Below are 19,959 nucleotides of genomic sequence, written 5' to 3' on the forward strand. Positions count from 1 at the left end.
CACATTGTGTTAAGGGTATTAAGAGGAGCTCCTTTTAGCTTCTGCTGACCCAGGACTGAGAAAGGCATGCCCTAGCTGAAATGCACAGAGCCGTGTCCATTCTTCCATAGGCAAGACGATCTGCCCCCTCGTTGTTTTTTCTAAATGCTCTCATCATTCCCCATGGAACGCTCGGTTCTCATTGGGAAGTTTAGATGTCTTCGATAATCTATTTAAACAGCTATTTAGGTATCACTGAGAAACCTGTTCCTTTGGAAAGGTAAGAGGATTCCAGCACTCGATACCAGCAGCCAGCTCTTAGAAGCCATCTGGGGCTGCCTGCGGCCGTAAGGCCCCTCTCTTCCCCTGCGCTGCACCGCAGGGACAATCGATGCATAAAGTCTTCATCACGTTTGCTGCTGCTCTGTTTACTGTTACTTTATTTACATATCCAGAAATTCAACATCTTTGCGTGTTTTGCAAGCTGTCATGACATGAGACACTGGTAATATGCTATGTTTTGCTTGCTAACATATTTTTGACATATTTTAGCTTTTGATTATAAGACTGCATCTTTCCCAGCTACCATCTGTCTTAACTCAGTGGCACTCTGGCATTTACAAAAACAGTAGGGTGTAATATTTCTTATATACTTGAACTCTACTAGAAGCATGTTCTTTTCAGTCTTAACCAATATGTCACACTTTCACACATGAAGGCTGAAATGTCTTATATCCTTTAAGGTGTCTGTCAAAAATAAAGAACACATCATCACATTCAATTTGGCTGAGATGAGTAATATATTAATGAGAGTAAGAATGGGAACACTTTCTGACTTATAAATAGAACTGGCACTTTACAAGCCCCATGTACTCGTGCTTGTATTTATCCTTTTGTCAGCACAAATGAGACTTTCACATGAATCCCAGGAATCTCTTTTTTGTATTTGGCAAAATATGCACAATATTCTCAAAGCTGGATTTTTAAACATGACTTATTTCTTTCTTGAACTATCTGGCAACCTGAGACTTTCAGGGTTTACCTCTCCCCTCTCTGTCCTCCATCTGTGGACAGTCAAAATGTGACATTCAGCAAACTGGAAATCACACTTTATATCTATCCTGACAGCAATAGGCAAGCAGCTCCAGCCATTCGGACTGTTGTGATGTGCAGCTCTTTAACTGCAGTATGTCAGCAACATTGGTTTCCGTGGGATGAATCCAGCAATTCAAGCAATAGGATACAATACTAAAATAGCTGGAAAATGTTTTCTTTTTTGGTCCTTTTTTGTAGGTGAGCTGGTGTAGAGGGTGATACGGATTGGCAAGGTTAGCTTTTATCCCCGTTCTGCTTCTCAGAACTGCAGGTAGTCAGAGCCTGGCCAAGCTGTGAGGTCTGGCGGTGGCTCCCCAGGGCCATGGTGCCAGGGAACATCATCCTGCTGTGTTTGCCAGCCCCAATTCTGCTGCCCATGCTGGGAAAAGAGTGTGAGGGATAGGAGGGTAGCAGTGCAACCGGCAGAGTGGCCATGGCTCCCGGTAGCCAGTGCTAGACCCAACTCTCTAAATCGTATCGTGGACATAATATAATTACACACAAAAGATGTGTGGTGACTCTTCCGGCAACCAACGTGTCAAGTGTACAGGTATGAAATCTGTGAAATTGCCAAAGACAAAAAAAACCTAGAAAACACTGCCTGAAGCACATACTGCTTTGCAGTAGGCCAGCAGATCTGTTGCTACCAGAACCTTTAGTTAAATGTCCAGCTACGAGAAAAGTGACCTACTGACCATTACAGACGTCCTGACACAATGGGATTCCAGATCTTGGTGGACCTTGAGATACTACAGGAGCAATGACAGTAATATTGCTTTCAAAGGGAAAAGACAAGACACAAGCATGCTCACACCTAATGGTAAACTGAATTTATTTCCTTTTGGAAAACAATTCCAGTAATCTCCAGGTTCAGATCGCAGAGTAAACATTAATAACAGTAACATACAGGTTAGTTCAACTGATTCAAGAATTTGGCCGTGTGAAATCATTAAGGAAAGTCTTGAACACTCAAAGCTTCAAATGGTATCCAGAAAAAAAAAAAATTCGTTGACAATCTACATAACAACTATTGCATATATGGTAATGCTATCTGTCATATCGCAAGGCTTACAAATATATATACGGGCCTTATTCAACGGTGGGTTCCTGCTCTGTGAGAAAGAGTCTTCAGATTTTTTGCAAGAATCTTCAGCAATAAAAAATAGTCTTGGATTCATCCGTTTGTATACCAAAAGAGAGAGATTTCTAGACGGAAGTTTAAACGAAAGGAAGGCCAAACAGAGCTGTATTGGAACATAGCTATTACTTTCTCCCTCCTCCTTGAAAATGACACTTGTTCTTCAGCTATTTTTCCCCCTCGTACAGTATTATTATTATTTTTATCCTTCTTGAATAGGGCCCAAGTCCACTTGTCTTTATAAGACCAATTTAGTATCAGACAACATAATACATGTGCAACACTTTATATACAGGAAGTCTATCCGGTGCTCAAAAGTTCAAACACATGAACATCCAACAGTTTCGATAATACAAGTTTTATGGTACAATACAATGTTTCTGAATAATATACATTAACAATGAAAGTTTCGTGCAAAGAGTAAAACGTGTTCCCTTTTTGTGCCACAAAGAATCCTCCGGAAGAGATGGGCCTTGCACTAACTGCTATGCTGGGTCATCGTATGATTCTGTAATGAAAACAAAGGAGACAGCTTAGTCACAGGATAGGCATTTCTACCAACATCACACAAAATAATATATTGGAAAGAGAAGATGATTGACCCCTCCCTGTTTTAAAGCAGCCAGAAGAAGCACCGTTATCAAAGAGAAGAGTTTTTCCCAGCTGTTTCACACTGGTTTTCTCTCCATAGGTCACCTGGAAGGCAACGCACTGCATTTGCGTAGGTTTGGGCAGACCTGCCCTAGGGACACTGCCCACCAGCCCCCTGGTTGTGGTGTCTGCTTACATGTGGCTGATGGTTTAAACGTTATACAAATGAGAAATGCATGCATTTCTCAGAAAAGCCCTTTCTGCTTATAAGACAAAAAATGGGGTAACTGGACAGTGCTTCCTAGGCTGAGGCATCACTTCAAAAGGTTTATTACGTTAAAACCTATTTCCCACTTAAATAGCGTAGCACAGAGTAAGCACCATTCTGTGCCTAGCAGAGAGTTCGAAGACTGATGACAAAAGAGGAGGGGTTGCCACAGCCCTTCTGTCAGCCACCAAAACCCACAGATACTTTTCCTCAGCTGAATGCAGTGCTTTATGTGAGGTAGCACAACATGGGCTTTGGAGCTTAAGTTCCCCTTTCCTCTACTAGCAATGAATAAATGTGGCATCAAACACAACTTTCATGCCCCTGCCCTAATCGAGTTGACCACTTATAAGGATGAGATGCTATTTCAGTGCCTGCATTGGCCCAGGTCCTACACAAGCACTGAGCTAAGAGAAAGGAACCAATCCAGTTCATGTTAAGTCTGCTCCAATATAAACCGGATACGCAGAAAAACAAAGTCTGCGAATGCTACTTCACAGACAACAGCACTACTGCTGATCAGTGATGAACTTTGCACGTTTTTAATCCAGGCCAGATTTGGGCTAGTGACTCAGAGGGGAAGGGTGTCACGTCCCACAGTCTGGTCCCTGCACGTGCAGTCCCCTCAATCTGCTTTATCAGCCCAATCTGTCTTTTAACCCTCTCTGGATTCTTCCGGATGAACCTGTTCCCCGAAGGCTGTCAGAATTCTCAGCAAAGTGAACATCTACCTACTAGAGCATACCCTCTAGAGCCACCCACGAGAGGAGCCATAAAGGCAGCCTTGGCAAAACAAATGTGAAATGCGGCGTGACTGCAGGCCGGTCTGATTGCTCCCCCTGCTTTTCTCCTTCTCTCTGCCTAAACCGTGCACGCACACAAACAATAGTTCATGGGACATTTGGCAAGCAAAGGATCTTACAGTAAGACTGAGGAATTTTTAATGTAGTGCCATTCTAGAGATTAAAGGAAAATGACCCAGTGACACTCAGAGATGCAATTTCCAGATGTGAATACAAAATGATTTAATGCTGATGGCAGGCATTCCAGACCGTCCGAGGCCAGAGAGTGTTAAACAAACACACTCTACCGCTCGATTTCATCTAGCTTCTTATCCTTCCCATAAAGTCATTTCAGAATGCTGCAAAGCAGTAACAATACACTGCAGACTAAAACGTTGGCTGGTGTCAGGTAATGGGCTCTGACTTGAAACCACAAAAGCAAGGAAATTAAGAGTTAAGCCTGACAGTTGGCCCTTCAGTCATCCTGTTGTGCCCATTTACTGCAGAACTTACAGCATAACACCATGAGCTTTTTGGAGACCCTGCAGTACATAGAAATCATGGGACAGGTTAAATACGGGGTGGCAGCATGAATGCTGATTTCTCCTTTGCTCCTGAGTAGGTGAAGTCGTACACCAGTTGTTATATTGCAGAGTGATGTTTGGGGGTGCCTTCTGTTTCCAGTCTGCTGAGAGTAAGCATGGCAGTCATTTCCATTTTTCTTTCTTTCCACTGACTGCACAGTGTGGGATCAGTGTGGGGCCAGATGAACAACTGCATGTGAAGCAGCCAAAAGGTGTTTTAGTAACGTAGGCATAACTCTGGCTGCAGTGACATTTTTTATTAAAATACAAAAAGGCCTAAATGTGACAAACTGAAGCCCAGCATAGGGACAGACTTGCCCGTGCTCTCAGTATCATGGCTCCCATGCTCTGGCTCAAATGAGGATTTTTCTTGATACAGCAAAGTAACAGAAGAAAAGAAGCATTGCAGAGCAAAGCAAGACAGGGCAGGATACAAACATCGGGAAATGCTTTGAGCAGCTTGGGCCTTAAAAAGGCAACTCTACTTACTGTAAACAGTCAAAACACAATACGCTTTCCAAAGTAATTAAGGCTCCCCAGATGTGAGGGATGAGGGAGAAATACCTATTTGGCTAAGTGGCAAAAAAATACAAAGTAGAAGCACTTCAGAAGCATAACACTGACAAGATGAGCGGGCGAAGGATAGGAGGAGAGAGATAAGAAAAGGAAGAAAATTCTGTAATCCCACCGAGAGCCATATTCCACTCCACCAAAAGCCATCTATTGGAGACCCCATGTCTAAGTGACTGAAAATTGCAAACATTAATCCCAGTTATGAACTGTTGTTGTTTTTATGAGGGGTGTTGTGTTTAAAAATTTAGGGCAAAAATCCTCCTCCATTACCCGCACAGTGGATCTCGGCTGTGACGCTCGCTCTTCCTGGCGGTGGTGAGCTCCCTGCCTGCCTGGCAGTGGGTGGGGAAGGCAGAATATGGAGCTCCTGCCGGCAGGGACGCAGTGGGGACACGGCAGTGTGGGCACCCAGGAGAGCCAGGAATGGCAGTGAGATCCCCCGTGCGGCTCTGCGAGCACGCTGCCCTTCTCTAAGGGTACGCTGTGTGCTTGGAATGTGCCTCCACCAGAAACTTCAAAATAGTTTGCCCGAGTTTGGAGGAATTAGTGCATCCACTTGCCCAAGAGAAGCCATTTAACTAGAGACAGGAGGTATCACACACTCCCCTTCTTCAGATCCCCCAAATTTGATGGCGCATAAACACATCTGTTTAATTATGAGGTAGTCTCTCCATGAAGCAAAAATTTCGATTTCCTAACTCAAGCAATGGAAAGAGAAAACATTTTTTATTAACATAATCCTTTCCGGACCTCAGGAACAGCTATGTTAACACTTCCAAGAGCTATGATTTCAAGAGGGGAACCGAGTTTGCAAATACAAATGCAAGCTTTGCATGCACAAAATGGAGGAACAGTGAGGCAGAAGGTCTCTGCGTTCCTGCATCAGACACCAACCCAGCCAGGAAACCTGCCTCACCTCCACCATTCCTCTGTCTTGGTGTTACCTGGAAAGCAGGTGCATTACCCGGGAGAACCTAAATTCAAAATATTTTTCAGGCAAAATAATCTCTTGAAATTCATTTGTCCTGTTCCTGTATCTATTCATTAGAATCCAGAATCACAACTGTTATGTCAGCTGCTATAATATTATATGCCATGACTGTTCTGGATGAAAATGCCTGTTGTTAGTGTTAAGGAGCTAGAAAACACGCACGGATTTCATTATAACTCTCTCTAGAAGAATCTTCTCTGAAAAAAAAATGTAAAAGGTTTCTTTGCAGAAATGCTCGAGACAAAAAAGGCAGTACTTTCGTTGTTTGGCGCACATCTTTGTGTTCCAGAAAGAACACGAGATGTATTAGCTGGCAGAACGTTCCCACCCACAGCATCAGAATTAGCGAAGAAAAAAATAACCACAGATAACCACAGACTCACTATACCATTAGTATCTTTAATGTGAACTGCAGTTGAGTTCAATTTAAATGAGACTCGTGCTCTTAGGACTAGATGAAGCAAGACACAGCTGTACCCGACAAACAGAGCAAAGAGGGTACAAGTGCAGAAATATAAAATTAAATGTAGATGCATTATTTCAACAGATGGTAACAGTACCAAAGCAGCATGTTATTTTTTCCTTAGTTCAAGAACACAAACATGAGTAATCAATCATCACTGATTAAGTAATTATGGTACCCTACGTGTTATCACTTATCTGGAATCCTTTATCTGTGCACATTATGGATCATATTGTATTTTTTTTGCATTCAAGAAAAAAAAAACACAACAAAAAAATCCCCAACCCCCTTGCACTGCAATACAGTTCCAGGTTGTAAAACAGAACTCTACATTACTATCAGCCTTTAAGCACTAGATTTTTTTTTTTTTTTTTAACAATAGCAATTGGTTTCCAACAGGCTGGATAATAAGTCTTTTGACCTGCATTCTTCTCTGACCCATTAAGGTCACCCCTGTGCTCGGGCATAAAGCTGACTTCGGAAATGCCTGCAAGTCCTGCATTTCATCTCCTGCCCACTCAAAATAAAGCTTTCTTTAAATGTGTCTGTACGGGTCCCTGAAGACCAGGGAGGCATCCCTGTAGTGGGCAATGGAGGGACAGAAGCTTCTGCCTTTATTAATGAATGCAGACCATTATGAGTCTGGCTGGCTCCTGCACTGTTCCCAGAAGCATATACTGTACGTGACTTAAAATGCTAGAATATTGACACAAAGCGAGCTGGGCACCCCTAAGGAAAATTACTCCTTGGATATAATGTAGGCTCGTAACAGCTATTAGAGTACAAAATAAAACCCTCCGGGATCAAACTGACATATACCGCATTCTACCTACTCCTCAAACATTAGAAGAATTTCTTTGTGAAGGCATTCTCAAGGACAGCATTAAACTGACTTTTGTAGCAATCTGCACCAGCTTTTTGGCTTACAGCTTTTAGTACTAAATCTCTAGTTTGAATCAATATAAGTACTATATCTTCCACATTAATCAATACATTTGGTTCAATACACGTTCTATTAAATTATACTTTCTAATCGAGATTTTCTGCTTCTCTTCCCTTCTTTTTATTCCAAACTTCCTACTCTGTACCACACTTTTCAAACTGTCTGCAGCTAATAAGAGGATGCTGGATTTTCCAGAGCTAAAGGGGAAGAAAGAAAGGCTGGTGGAAAAGGCAAGGCTAGCAAAACATTAAGTGCAGCAGTAATGACGAATCAAAAACTCAGTTTCACAGCATCAACGTGGTTTCCGGGGCTTCAGTCTGATGCTTCATCACTGAGCCGGGTGCCATGATATAAGACTTCTTCTCTAGGAAGCTCTGTATTGAGAAGTGGTGAAATAGTACGCCATGTGGAAAGGGGCATGGGGAGGAGGGAATGCAAGTATGGTCAACAAATGAAACTTGCTCAGACGTAACTAAAACTTCAAGAAAAATCTAAGGAAAGGCTGATTTTTATACCCTTTCTTCAAACCTGTGGTGTTTTCAGCACAGCTGCACAGTTTCTTGTCAGTGTCCCATTGTATTGTGACAACTTTCTTCCCTGGCAAACCGTAACGTCATTATATACAAGCCTAAATGGATGAGATATTTAGATTTGTGAGATGCTAAGATTAAATACATCCTATAAATTAAGATGTAAAAAGGTATTATTTTATTCAAGTCTTTGGGGATACTTGAAACATTTGGATAAAAGATATCTGTAGCAATCTGAGTGATGTACAGTTATGGCAAATGACTTTTCCACACCTGTGTTAGGTTGGTGGAAATGTGGTTATTCTTCATACGCAGAGAATACGAAACACAACATCAAAATGATAAACACAGCCATTGCAGGCATTTGCCACTGTCTAACAGATCAGAAACACTGCACTGATGGCCCTTGCTTGCAGTTTCTCTTTTTTGTCTCCAAATAATCACTGTGAATCTGCAGAGAAACTGTTGCCTTCTCTTTTGACATTTAACATCAACCTACTCAGCTCACAATAGCATCTTATAATCCTTTCTAGATGACACTATGTCACTATTAAAGAAAAAGGTGAAATAGCATAATAAAAGAGAAGAACAAGAACTCATAGAATTTAAAGACAGAAAAGACCCATTAGGGCGCTTTCTCCACCCATCTTGCCAGCGTTGGATTATTGCCTATAGTGTAATTTCAAGTGTTTTGCCCAGTCCAATTTTAATTAGAGCTCCCAATGCTCCTCCTGGGAGGCTGTTTCACAGCTTCACAGACCTCAGGGTTAGGATTTTTTTTCCCTGATGTTCATTCCAGGAGAGGAAGAGGCTCAGCCAGCTCCAAATCACACATGAAACCAAATCTGCATAGTCAGGAGCTGATTTCAGTAGAATATTTGGGCCATTTCAAAGCATCTGAAAGCAGTAAACTTGCTTTCAGTGCCTCAAAACATTAAGGCCCCAGCTCCTCTGCTATTGCAGGCAATAAAGATGATTCTGTTATGTGGGCTGCTCAGACTGTTCTGCAATACAGGTGAAAGTGTAGTATTGGTGGGATTTAGCAGTGCTCCCACAGTAAGGGCAATCCTCTCCACAACCCACCTCCACTAAATGTATTAAAGGAAGGTTTTAACCCTCCTATAGGGACATATCTAGGTCCATTCTGTGCTACAATCCTTAAGTTGTACTGACAGAACAACTATGTGTGTTTTTCACATAAGTGAAATATAAAGAGCAACTGCAGTTGAAGCTCATCATCGGATGATGTGACCATAGATTATTTCCCCTAACGAGTCCCTCCCTTCCTTTCATAAAACACAAGAAATTAAATTATTTTATCTGAGACAGATGTTTCTAATGCGTTTTCAGGATTTACACTGCTTCTGACACAAAAGTGAATATATATTCACAAATCAGTGGTCACACTTATCCTGAGCGAATGAGGGAGCTGGAAAGCAGATGATGTCTGATAGTTTTCCACAGATGCGAAGTAGGAAGCCAAATGGAGATCTTGAAGCTCCAGAGAGAAGAGAATATACTCCAGCAAGGTGTGCCTGCCACCAGTACCTTCAGTGCTGCAGTGCAGCTGACGGAGCAGGAGCATCGATGAATTTTTAAACACATTGAGGTGGGCATGGAGCTTCATCCAGACCCATTCTGACCATAGCACAGGCCTAACAAAATACAATTTCTGAAACTTGAGATTTCCAAGGAAAGAAACATTTGACCTGAACTAAAACAGAGCCATTTCCACTACAAAGAAGGGGTTAAATCCCAAGAGAAGCTATGCGCCCATAAATATCACTTGCCTATGCATAAATACCACTTATGTGGGGCGAGTTGATGTTTACCAGCCTTTGAGAAGCAGCTCTGTTCTCAGACACCGGGGCCACTTGAACGGTCATCTTAGGTCACGAGTGACCGCTGCTGACAATGATAATTTAAGAAAGTCTACACTGAACTGCAGTTATTCTTATAATTTAGTTCACCTAAGCTATGTGAGTTGATATTATATTAGCATCTCTGAGATGACACGACTGCTAATCAGATCGTTCACTTAATCACATTTCTGTAAAAGTCTCAGCATTCTGGTTCTTCTACTGAAATATTGCCAGCTGGACCCGAGAAAATAAAATCAGAAAAAACCCTCTAATTGGACAGGGTGCTCTCAGGGACACAAACAGAAAATTAAAAGCCAACCAAACAAAATCCGGATACTGATTTTTCTTCAGAGACTTACATTAAGTGAAAACACTAGTGATTCCTTTTTGGATAGATTGTTATATGTAAATACATATATCACAGATTTTATGTATGGAAAAGAATGACATATTTCTAGGTACAGCAAATAAGACTTTCATCATTGTCACCAGAAATGAATATAAATAAAAGCAAATAAAAACGTCTGCTCCCCATCCTTGCCCCTTCCTCATTAGGAGTGTTAAGGGGCTTAACCAGGAACCTCTGCTATAAATCAGAGCAGCTCCAAGGCTGCTTTAACCTACAGTGCCAGGTAACAGCCTTCCACAAGCCTCCCTTAGACTATTTGGGGGTTACTGCAATGCAATGGAACTTAAAACTACCTCTTCCATTCTGTGCAAGGTGTATCTGAATGTGTGTGCAAGATTATCTCCACAAATGACAAAATGATGGTGATGAGGAGAGAGGGAAACCGTTAGGACAGTTTTACAGCAATTCACCAAAACTGGGAAAAACACTTCTGTTCTTTCAAGTCATGGAGAGGCTGTATTGCTCATCAGGACCCAGGCCTAAGTCTTGTTTGCAGCAAAACTAGGCTTTTGTGATACTGCAGATCGTTGAAAGGAATACACAGGTGTCCTACCCCAGTAAGAAAATTGTTCACTAAGAGGGAATAAAAGCTTACACAAAAAAGACAAAAGGAGGCACTTCTGAGAAATACATCAAAAGTCTTACTACTTTAGGAGATGATTATGATTATCCTGGTATAAATTAAGAGAAACTCCACTGAAATCAAGGGAGGTACAAGACGGGGACAAGTACGAAGAGATCCAGGCTTGCGGAGTTTGAAACAAATGAATATTGCTCATGTCACCCTCTGCAGAGGGGACAGGTCTCTCTACCACATCAGACACAGTCAGGCAAAGAGCAAGCAGAACCCAAAGCTGAATGAATCCTGGTTTATCTGCAGCTGAGGCACGGTAGGGTGGCAGGGGACACAAAGCTTTGATAGGCAATACCGCCTAATCAGATGTTCAGGGATTAAATCAGTGTTTCACAAACAGATGTGTTCACCGGCAAGTTGTTGCTCTGCTTTAGGGTTTTTCTTTGCTATATTAGATTTATCATCCTGGTGCTTTCTAAACTCCAACATCTGTGAATAAGTTTAGGTTTGACCTCCCTCCCGTTTTACATCCACAAGCAGTACTCCTACATTGTGCTCTAATTTTAGATTCCTTCAAGAGAAATAAATATGTGGAAAAGGGAGGCAAAAATGAGAACAAAACCAGAAAACTCTTTGCCTGACGATGTATCTCATGTGAATGCAAATTCACCTATAGCTGGGAGAGAGGAACTGGCTCTTGGAACTGAAGCTACGCTGCGTACAGATTCCTTTATAGGTCAAATCCAATTAAACAAACTACTACTAAATATTTAACAGCTCAGTGCAGTAATTAGTGACAAATAATGGAAGCTTAAATTGATAACTGCACAGAAATGTCCTGTTGGAAGCACGACATGTTTCTTGTTCCTCCTGTTTATCTCATACTCACTGAATCCTGATAGGTCTTTTCAGGGATTAAAGTGACAAATGAACCTGTATTTTACACACATCTATTCAGCTAGTGGTGCAGTTTGCTACGAGCTGTAAGAAGGAACCTTCTAAGTAGATCTCACTTCTTCTCACTTTCCCATTCTGGGCTCTCTGACTTATAGCAGAGTAGCTGCTGGATCAGTGAATTGCTTTCAAACCTTAAACTAACTGGCAGGTCCAGAATTTCAGCTCCCATCCTTAGGATTCAAAAGGTCACCCAATTAAAATGGGGAAGCACACAGAGCTGTGATTTATATGCAAAGGGCAACCTTTAAAACAACGATCCTTCCCAGTTTTCCACAGGTGCACGTACAAGAATTCCTCTGAACAAAATTACAAGTGAAATTACGAGTTTCTTGATACAAGCTGAAAGGAAAGCACTGTAACTTGTCTGCACTCTTATTATACCGGCAGACGCATCCCACACTGTATCGATCGCCAGGTTCACCCCCCTACTTTGTGACACAACTCTGGGTATTGTGCTTATCAGGTGACAAAGGGACGGCCTGGAATCTGGATTCCCCGCACATTGGCAGCCAGTGTGTGCTGCCTTGTACAACAGCACTCAGCACACTGGAGGTTATGGATCAGCCCAACATTAACACAAAGTGTCTAACATGGCTTTCACTCAGCTGAAAGCAAACCGTGAACCAGCCCAGGTTTAAAATCACCAGACCCAGCTTGGTGCATGGAAATCCTATTTGGTGGTTATCAGCTGGTAAGCATACATACAGTTTAGGGAATATTTAAGCCAACTGGTATGTACTTTGAATCTAGAAGTAAGAAAGAAATAGAGGTGAAAACATATCTCCACATCCATGGTATTTTAATTCTAAAATGTGCAGGAAAGAAAAGGAAAGACTATTCTTACTCTTTGAAACGCTGATGGTGAGCCCCAGACTCAGTTTTACATTGATGCATTTCTTCCTTCATGACAGCATGTAAGGAAAGCCAGCTTGATCAGGTCTGATTGTAATGGTGAAAGAATCCTGAGCTGATAGCAGAGGTCCCATGACTCTTGGTCTCTGACTTGCTTCACAGCTGGCTACCGTGCCAGCCCAGCTTGGGCATCTCATTGTCCCTATTCCTACAGCTCGTTAAACAAGGAGCAGCAGCTATGTGACAGGGTTGGTACGAGTGTGAATTACAAATACACTTGTCAGTAAACTAAGGACTGCTTTTGTCCCTTCATTGCTGGTGACAGTTAAGAATCCTACATTGAAATGTTGTGTTCTTATAATAACTGCATCCTAGTTCCCTCCTTTTCAGTTTAAGAAGCTCTAGGTTGTGAAGGTTATTTTTAGAGATCAGAATACTATCATGCCCTTTACAAAGTCACTGCTTCTCTGAATTTTCTAAGGACATACACTGTAAATCAATAAATCTGGAGTGTTTACTGACATGTGGTACCAGAATAATAAAATTTTATGTTTGTCACTGTGGTTGTCAGTTGTACAAAGTCCGGATTCTCTATTGTCTTCTGTTTTGTTGTCATTTGCTTTTGTGGAAGGGAAGCGTGAAATGTGACCACAGCTAAATGGAAGGAATTTTACTCTCACTTTTGCCTGTTTTCAGAACCTATATGAGGGGTAAGACGGTGAAGTCTTACTCCTTTGTAAGTCCAAGTCATTCATTTAATACTTTTCCACCCTCCCAAACAAGGACAACACAAGGAAGTATCCTTCTATGCCTTTTTCTTTCCTCCCCTTGAGGATAGAAGCATCCTCCTACCAAATGCCATTCTTCTAGGCTGGTCATTCTGCTTCCTGTCACACAGCTGGCCAGCGACACATTGCAAGTGAGACGTGCCACTAGAGTCAGCCTTGGCCCTGCGCTGACAGTGGAAGTGATGCCCCTCACCCCTGGCGATGCTGTGGCCCTGCTGTCACCCTGGCTCTCTGCTGCTGGGGACACCAGCTCGATGCAGCTGCCGCTTACGCTCCTTGCTGCCTGTTAGGGCTGGCTTTTAGTGTGGCAATATTCTGATCAGCAGAAAAAAATCACACTGAGGAGGGAATATAACAGGAGACAAGACTTCCACTCACTTGCTGCATGTATTTAGTACCAAGCTGTCTGAAATACAAAACTGTAACTCCTCTACAAAAAGATGTGCTGTAGCTATGGTGAGGCTAATCTATAGCCCTTGTGGTCTTATATAATTCGCTACTCCAACTTAATTTTAATTCATTACAATAAAACCCACCTAATTAAAATAACTCTTTAAAGTGAAGTATTAGCTTGATCCTGGAAAAAAAAAAAAAACCAACAAACAGAATCTTCTCTACCAGGGGGCAATTCCTCATACTGCAGCACACAGTTACACCAATGCAAAGGTAAGCTGGGAACAAGTGCCCTCAGCAACAGTGCCAGCGCCAAGGGGCAGGCGGTAGCATGCCAGGGAATCTGCCACACACGAGTGGCACTTCTGATTGAAAGCTCCCACAGTTACTTCACCTTGGCAAAATGCATCGACTGGTAAGTTCAGTAAACAGACTGGCACTGCAAACAGAAAAAACAAGACCAACACAAAGATTCAGGCCCACAGCAGCTGCTTTCCCAGAAAGTTACTGTCTTCAACACTGAGATAAAACATTTGTTTGGGGGCTACTCTTGCGGTCCCTGATGTTCAATAACAGTTCTGCATTGTAGCATTAGCATCAGCAAGCTCTGCACTGCCACTTCGCTGTGGTCTATATCCTATTCTCCCTGCGAGTGTTTTCAGCATCTTGAGGCATTTTACACACTGTATGCCTGTGTTTTGGTCAGATCGACCGAATAAATACTTCTGCATTTGAAAGAGGCTGCTCTGGGGCTTTGGCTTTCCCTTAAAATGTCATTAAATCGTCAGGGTGATCTGCTTTCAAAACGTCTGTTCAAAAACATACTTAATGTCTGCAATTAAAGCTCACAGACTTTCTGGTTTCTATTATTTTTCTTCTCAGTAACTATTAAGAATTACAAAAAATACAGTGCTCTCCATTTGCATACGCAAAGAAGAAGAAAACCAGAAAGCAATTATAAGGGCTAAGCAGAAAGTCTCCGGAATACATGCAGCACAATATTGGATTTAACAAAAAAAAAAAAAATTTTTTTTTGCTCTATCCTAAAACATAGCACTTTGTAGAAAGTTCTTTTCAAATCAAAGCAATACTACAGTAAAACAACTGCAGGCAACATTTCTGAGCCACAACGCAGTTTGTGTCAGAACGCTCATCACTTCAGGCTGACCTGTCAAACTAGCTTTGGGAACACAATAAAAAGGCAAATCTGCAAGTTGGTAAGAAACTTGGGAAAGATAAAAAGTAGGAGTTGCTTCCAAACTATAGAGCAGAATGCTGCGCAGCGCTAACCAAGCTGCGGTGATGCTTGCAGCAGCTGTCTGTCCCTTCCTACTGCTTACAGGCACACCTGCTCGGCTCTGCTCCTAACACTACTGTGAGGGAGTCAGCATTTTGAAGCTCTGACAGAAGAAACCAAATGAAAAATTAAGGCTCAGCTGAGTGGTGTGGAGAAGACATCAGAATTTAGGGCTACATACGAATACCTTCTGTATAGCAGGCATTGTAGCAATAGAGTTATATTATAAATTGCAAAGGGCTGAAGTCGGCTAGATGACACTTTTGAACCTTCATAGGCAATTCCTGGCACCTACACTTTCAGGAGATTCTCAGCACCTTGCAGAAACCGATTCCCAAATCCAAACCACTTACTTAGGTGGCCCAGGGTGGTCTCCAGGTGCCTCTTTTTAGGCATCAGGGATTAACATTTTGGCCACAGGGCTTTTCCAGAAACTAACACAGCTGTCAAACAGTCTACAGAACTCACCAGAGAATCATTTCTAAGGGTTTTGGAATCACCACTGTTCAGAGATATATTTCTCTATTAAGTTCCGCAGAACAGTCCGACATCTGCAGAGACTTACATTCTCTGATAAATTTCTGACATTTTCAGACTAATTCCTATACAACCGCCATATATTTTTTTAAATCTGCGTGGCCTAAATGTTCAAAACTTGGGCCAGCTTAGTCCTCAGTGCAAGTTAAAGTGCTCATAAGGCCGCCTGACCTTATGCCAACTCATTACAGCCCCCAGGGGACTGATACATCAATTAAAAATCCCTGGAATTCATCGGAGCCTGAGACACGCCTGCGAGGTCCAGAAGGGAGTGATAGAGAACCAGCTAGCAAAATAAACAGGAATTGCTGCATACTAGGGGAATCTTTGGCTGCCTGACTAAAGGTACCTTTCATACTGGCAGGGGATGCAAATTGGAGCCCGAGGAATCGCACTTCCATTTTCAAAGCACTTTGCAAACATCAACCATTTCACCTTCACACCACTGCTTTGAGGGAAGTGAATACGTGCAGTTTCAGCACCCTCTGGTTTCTGGAGGTGCAGAGAAGCACTCCAGAGGCATGGTCTGTGTCCACACACTAAAGGAGCTTCCCAAAGCCACTGGGGGAATTAGGAGCAGAAAAGGGATTAGCAGAGAGTGCTACCCATCCCCATACTCAGTGCCATGCCTCCCTAGGAAGGCACCAAGGCAACCTGCTGCAGCCCAGCCACACGCTGCCTTGCTGTACGGAGCAGATTACTGCATGTCATCCTTTATAATCTCTCCTTTAAGAGGGAGTCAACTCATTTCCTGTGCACTCCCCCCCTGCTTCCCCCCGCAGATGGTGGCAAGGTTGGAGACAAGTTGTTTTCACAAGGCTGAGATTAAAAATGGCTCTGTGTTTTCCTAAGCATTCCTCTGAAGCATGGGCAGCGCGTGCGTGTGTGTCTGAGAACGACCCCAGTGAAAGGGAGGAATGAGAGATGCTAAACAATGCTGCACAAAGTTGCAGACTGTTCGGCTACAGGCCAGAAAATGAATCCAATTTTTCATTCTGTCATTATAAATATTTCAGTGCAAATGGTACTGATTTTCTGCAACTGTGGTTAAGCAAAGGGCCTCCGAGTGAATATTTAAGAAAAAAAAAAAAAAGGAAAAGAAGGAGGAGGAAGGGAAAAAAAAAGAAAGAGAAAGAAGAGGGAGGCGGAGGGGGGAAATTAAGGTTAGCAACCAATTAATTTCAAACTTTAGCAGCAAAAGATTCTGGGAAAAATTCTACAGCGCTGCAGCGTGTGTGACTCCAAGAAGGAGGAAAAAAAACATTTACTCTGCTCTTCTTCTGACAGTTTCTCATAAAATATCTGCAGTCCATCTATCTTTTAGTACTCCAGGCTCCTCTGGAGAGCAGAAAATAGTAGTTTAAAGCTCACTTCAGTGCCAGTCTGCGGGAGATTGCTTTCCACAGGACCCCTGCTGATGGAGGCCTAGGGGAAGAGGCCCAGGAGTTATTCAATCAGTCCAAGGCTCTGGGGCGGCTGGGGGTCCGCTGAGGGCTGATTATAAAGCTGCCCTCCTGTTGCCTGCCTCCGAACAGAACGAAATGAGCAGCCTCTTGCTGAGCAGATTCTGCAAGAAGGAATTTCACCTGTCACAGAGTTTGTCAGAATTTCAGGATTTATCTCGGTGCAAAATTAATAAAATACCAACCAGGATTTCAGCCTGACTACTCAGCTGTGTCATCTCAAAGTGATCTTTCACCTAAGAAAACCTGGACACAGAGCTACTGAAGTCATCCTTGCCCTACTTTTGCTCTGGAACTTCGGCAGGATGCTACAACTGCATAACAAAACCATTAGATGTGGGTTTCCTGACAATTACACCAAACGTCAAGTGCTGGGTGGTGGGTGCTACCGTCCTAACGCACGACCTTCCACCTCACTCCTGTGGTTCCCGAATCTCCCTGGAATGAGTTAGGAATCTGAAATATAGAAAGATCATTTCTGTAGTTTATAACCTAGCACGTCCCTTATGGCAGCACATCTGTTAAGATCATACACTGGTATTCCAGGTCTGGATTTGATTTATAAGTTTTAAAGGAATACAAACAACAGACGACATAAGATTACATTCATGAAACCCTGCAAATTAATATTGCTGTGACAGTCAGCTACATGGTCCTTTAGCCATATTCTGAGTCTAATATCTAGCCACACAGCAAGGTGCCAGGTTGATAAAGCATCATCTCAAACCTCTGTGAAAGAAGTTCAGTTCTTTCTAAGCTAGACAGTCTTACCGGTCTTCTGGCAGTGCCTTACGGCAATAATAATAACAAATTTTTCTATCCTACCTATTTAAGTAAGATTGTGCTAGCTTAGAGCACACATGAATTTCATGTCTCGGGTAGCATAGAAGTAATTAACTTGCAACCTGCAAGAGAGCGTTTCTGTTAAAAGGGCAGATCAACTTTTAGAAAACAAAACTGTTGTCAGCTAAGCCAGCTGATGGGTAAATAAATATTATTCCATTTACAATGCCATTGGTTCAAATCATGACATGGAAAACAGAGATCTCCTGCACCAAGAAAGAGCAAAATATGCTCGGATTGGGAACAAAGATGCATTTGCCTTTAATAGGTCTTACCCTACATTGTGGAATTTTCTGTACACTGTTCAAAGCTGTTTGCTGTCTGAAGAAACAAATTTACCTTTCGATTTGCTCGTCAGCATTTTTGAGCGAGAGCTTAAAACAAATGGTAACATATCCCTTTCCTACCTCCTCACCCTTTAAATGACAATTCAACATTAATACACATCATAAAGCCACCTTTACCAGGCAGTAGTAGTCTGACAGTTTTAACACCAAGAGATCTCACAGCAGAGAGAGAGAAAGCACGCAAGTGAATGCACAGATGGTGGGAGGGGACACAGGGTGCTCTCAGCAGGCTACAGTAGAGATGCATTAACTCCACAGAGGGATAAGGGCTTCCCACCAGTACAGTCATGAATTATAACTGAGCATGGGAGTGAGTTCTTAGTGCCTGTCTCACAGCAAATATACTGTTCCATTTTCCTGCACAGTCACCTTTCACCTTTACAAACTCAAAGCAAAGCAAAATGCACCACTAATATTTTACAATACCTTGGCTTCTTTATATTACATAGCACACATCTACGCACACAAAGTATAGGGAGAAGCAGCGTATGCACTGACACAGAGCACCCCCAAGCAGATGATCGGACTACGCTCACAATCAGTGCCTATGTCCAGAGATTCTGCTGCAAAACGAGCCTATAACAATACAGCTGAACAACTAAAGCTGCACGTAGAAATGCATTTAACACAGCAGTGTTGGTTCATGAGGCCTGAATCATCTCTTTCCCTCTTGTTAACAGGGTGGAGGACATTCATTTCAGCTGTGAGCACAAAGGAAGCTCTACTTAAATAAAAAATCATGAGAGCCTACAAAAATGCACTCTTTTTCCACCCCAAATCATATCTCAGTCTCAGTCTGATCATGGTGAACCTGACCCCGATAGCAGGTAGCAAAACTAAACCTCAAAGCTGCTCCTCCTGGTTGGGGTTTTGTAAGGAACAGCTCCAGTTGTGCAGCCATCTGCATCCGAGTCTTTTTGACTAATGTTTGGAAAGGAGAGATCTAACGATGCCGGTGCTCTCAGAAAAGAAAAAGAAAGAAATTAAAAAAAAAAAAAAAAAGGGAAAGCCACCACTTTTGAGCCAAGATTGCTGCTGTTTACTGGAGTTTCCTGGATGTGTCTCTCTATGAATCACTGACCACACCTTGTTTTCACAAACTATCTGCACCTCCTCCCTAGGGGAATTCATCCCCTCCCAACTTTCCTCCTACTCAATGGATCTATCAATGGAGAAAACTTGTTATTTTAGGTGGCTGAAAATTTGACCAATTTTAAAGGATTCATTTACCATGCCTTTCACTTTCGTTCAAATCCTCAGTGTTCCCCGTTCTAAATGACAGCACTGCAAGCACTGCTTTTAAGCACTATTCATCTTCTCTATCGTGCCTCAGCCTTTCATAGGGAAGGGAGGCTGCTCTCTCTTCAACAATGGAGCCTTCTTCCTTCATAGCTTCAGGGCAGAGACTGTTACTAGCTGTAGACTTGCTGCAAATACCACAATAAAGGATACAAATGTGAATTTCTCTTAAAGTACAGGTTCAGCTCCGGAGGTATCTTGCTTTAGAAAACTCTGTCAAGAGCAAACAGTATATCTGTTTCCAAAACGCACAGCAGCTGCCCAGTTGCTTTTCCAAATGATCTAACATGTCAATGGAATCAGGATGACTGTGAATTCTCTACTTTTCTCCATTTTGTGTCTCTAATCGATATTTTACCTTCCTTCACACTTAATATACTCCAACCTCGGTTTGGCAGCAT

The 19,959-nt window shown here is 42.4% G+C and overlaps 1 protein-coding gene across 7 annotated transcripts in view; it reads right to left on the minus strand.

Moving 5' to 3' along the window:
- The window catches only part of ZNF521 (zinc finger protein 521), a 230,577-nt gene continuing 212,507 nt past the window's right edge, over positions 1,890 to 19,959 (minus strand). For all 7 annotated transcript variants that reach the window (XM_021387391.1, XM_021387390.1, XM_021387398.1 and 4 more), the window contains one exon: positions 1,890 to 2,720. In XM_021387391.1, the coding sequence (XP_021243066.1) occupies positions 2,691 to 2,720 (30 nt within the window). In that variant the 3' untranslated portion in view covers positions 1,890 to 2,690. The remainder of the gene's footprint in view (positions 2,721 to 19,959) is intronic.

The sequence above is a fragment of the Numida meleagris genome, chromosome 2, assembly GCF_002078875.1.
Source record: "Numida meleagris isolate 19003 breed g44 Domestic line chromosome 2, NumMel1.0, whole genome shotgun sequence".
Taxonomy (NCBI): domain Eukaryota; kingdom Metazoa; phylum Chordata; class Aves; order Galliformes; family Numididae; genus Numida; species Numida meleagris.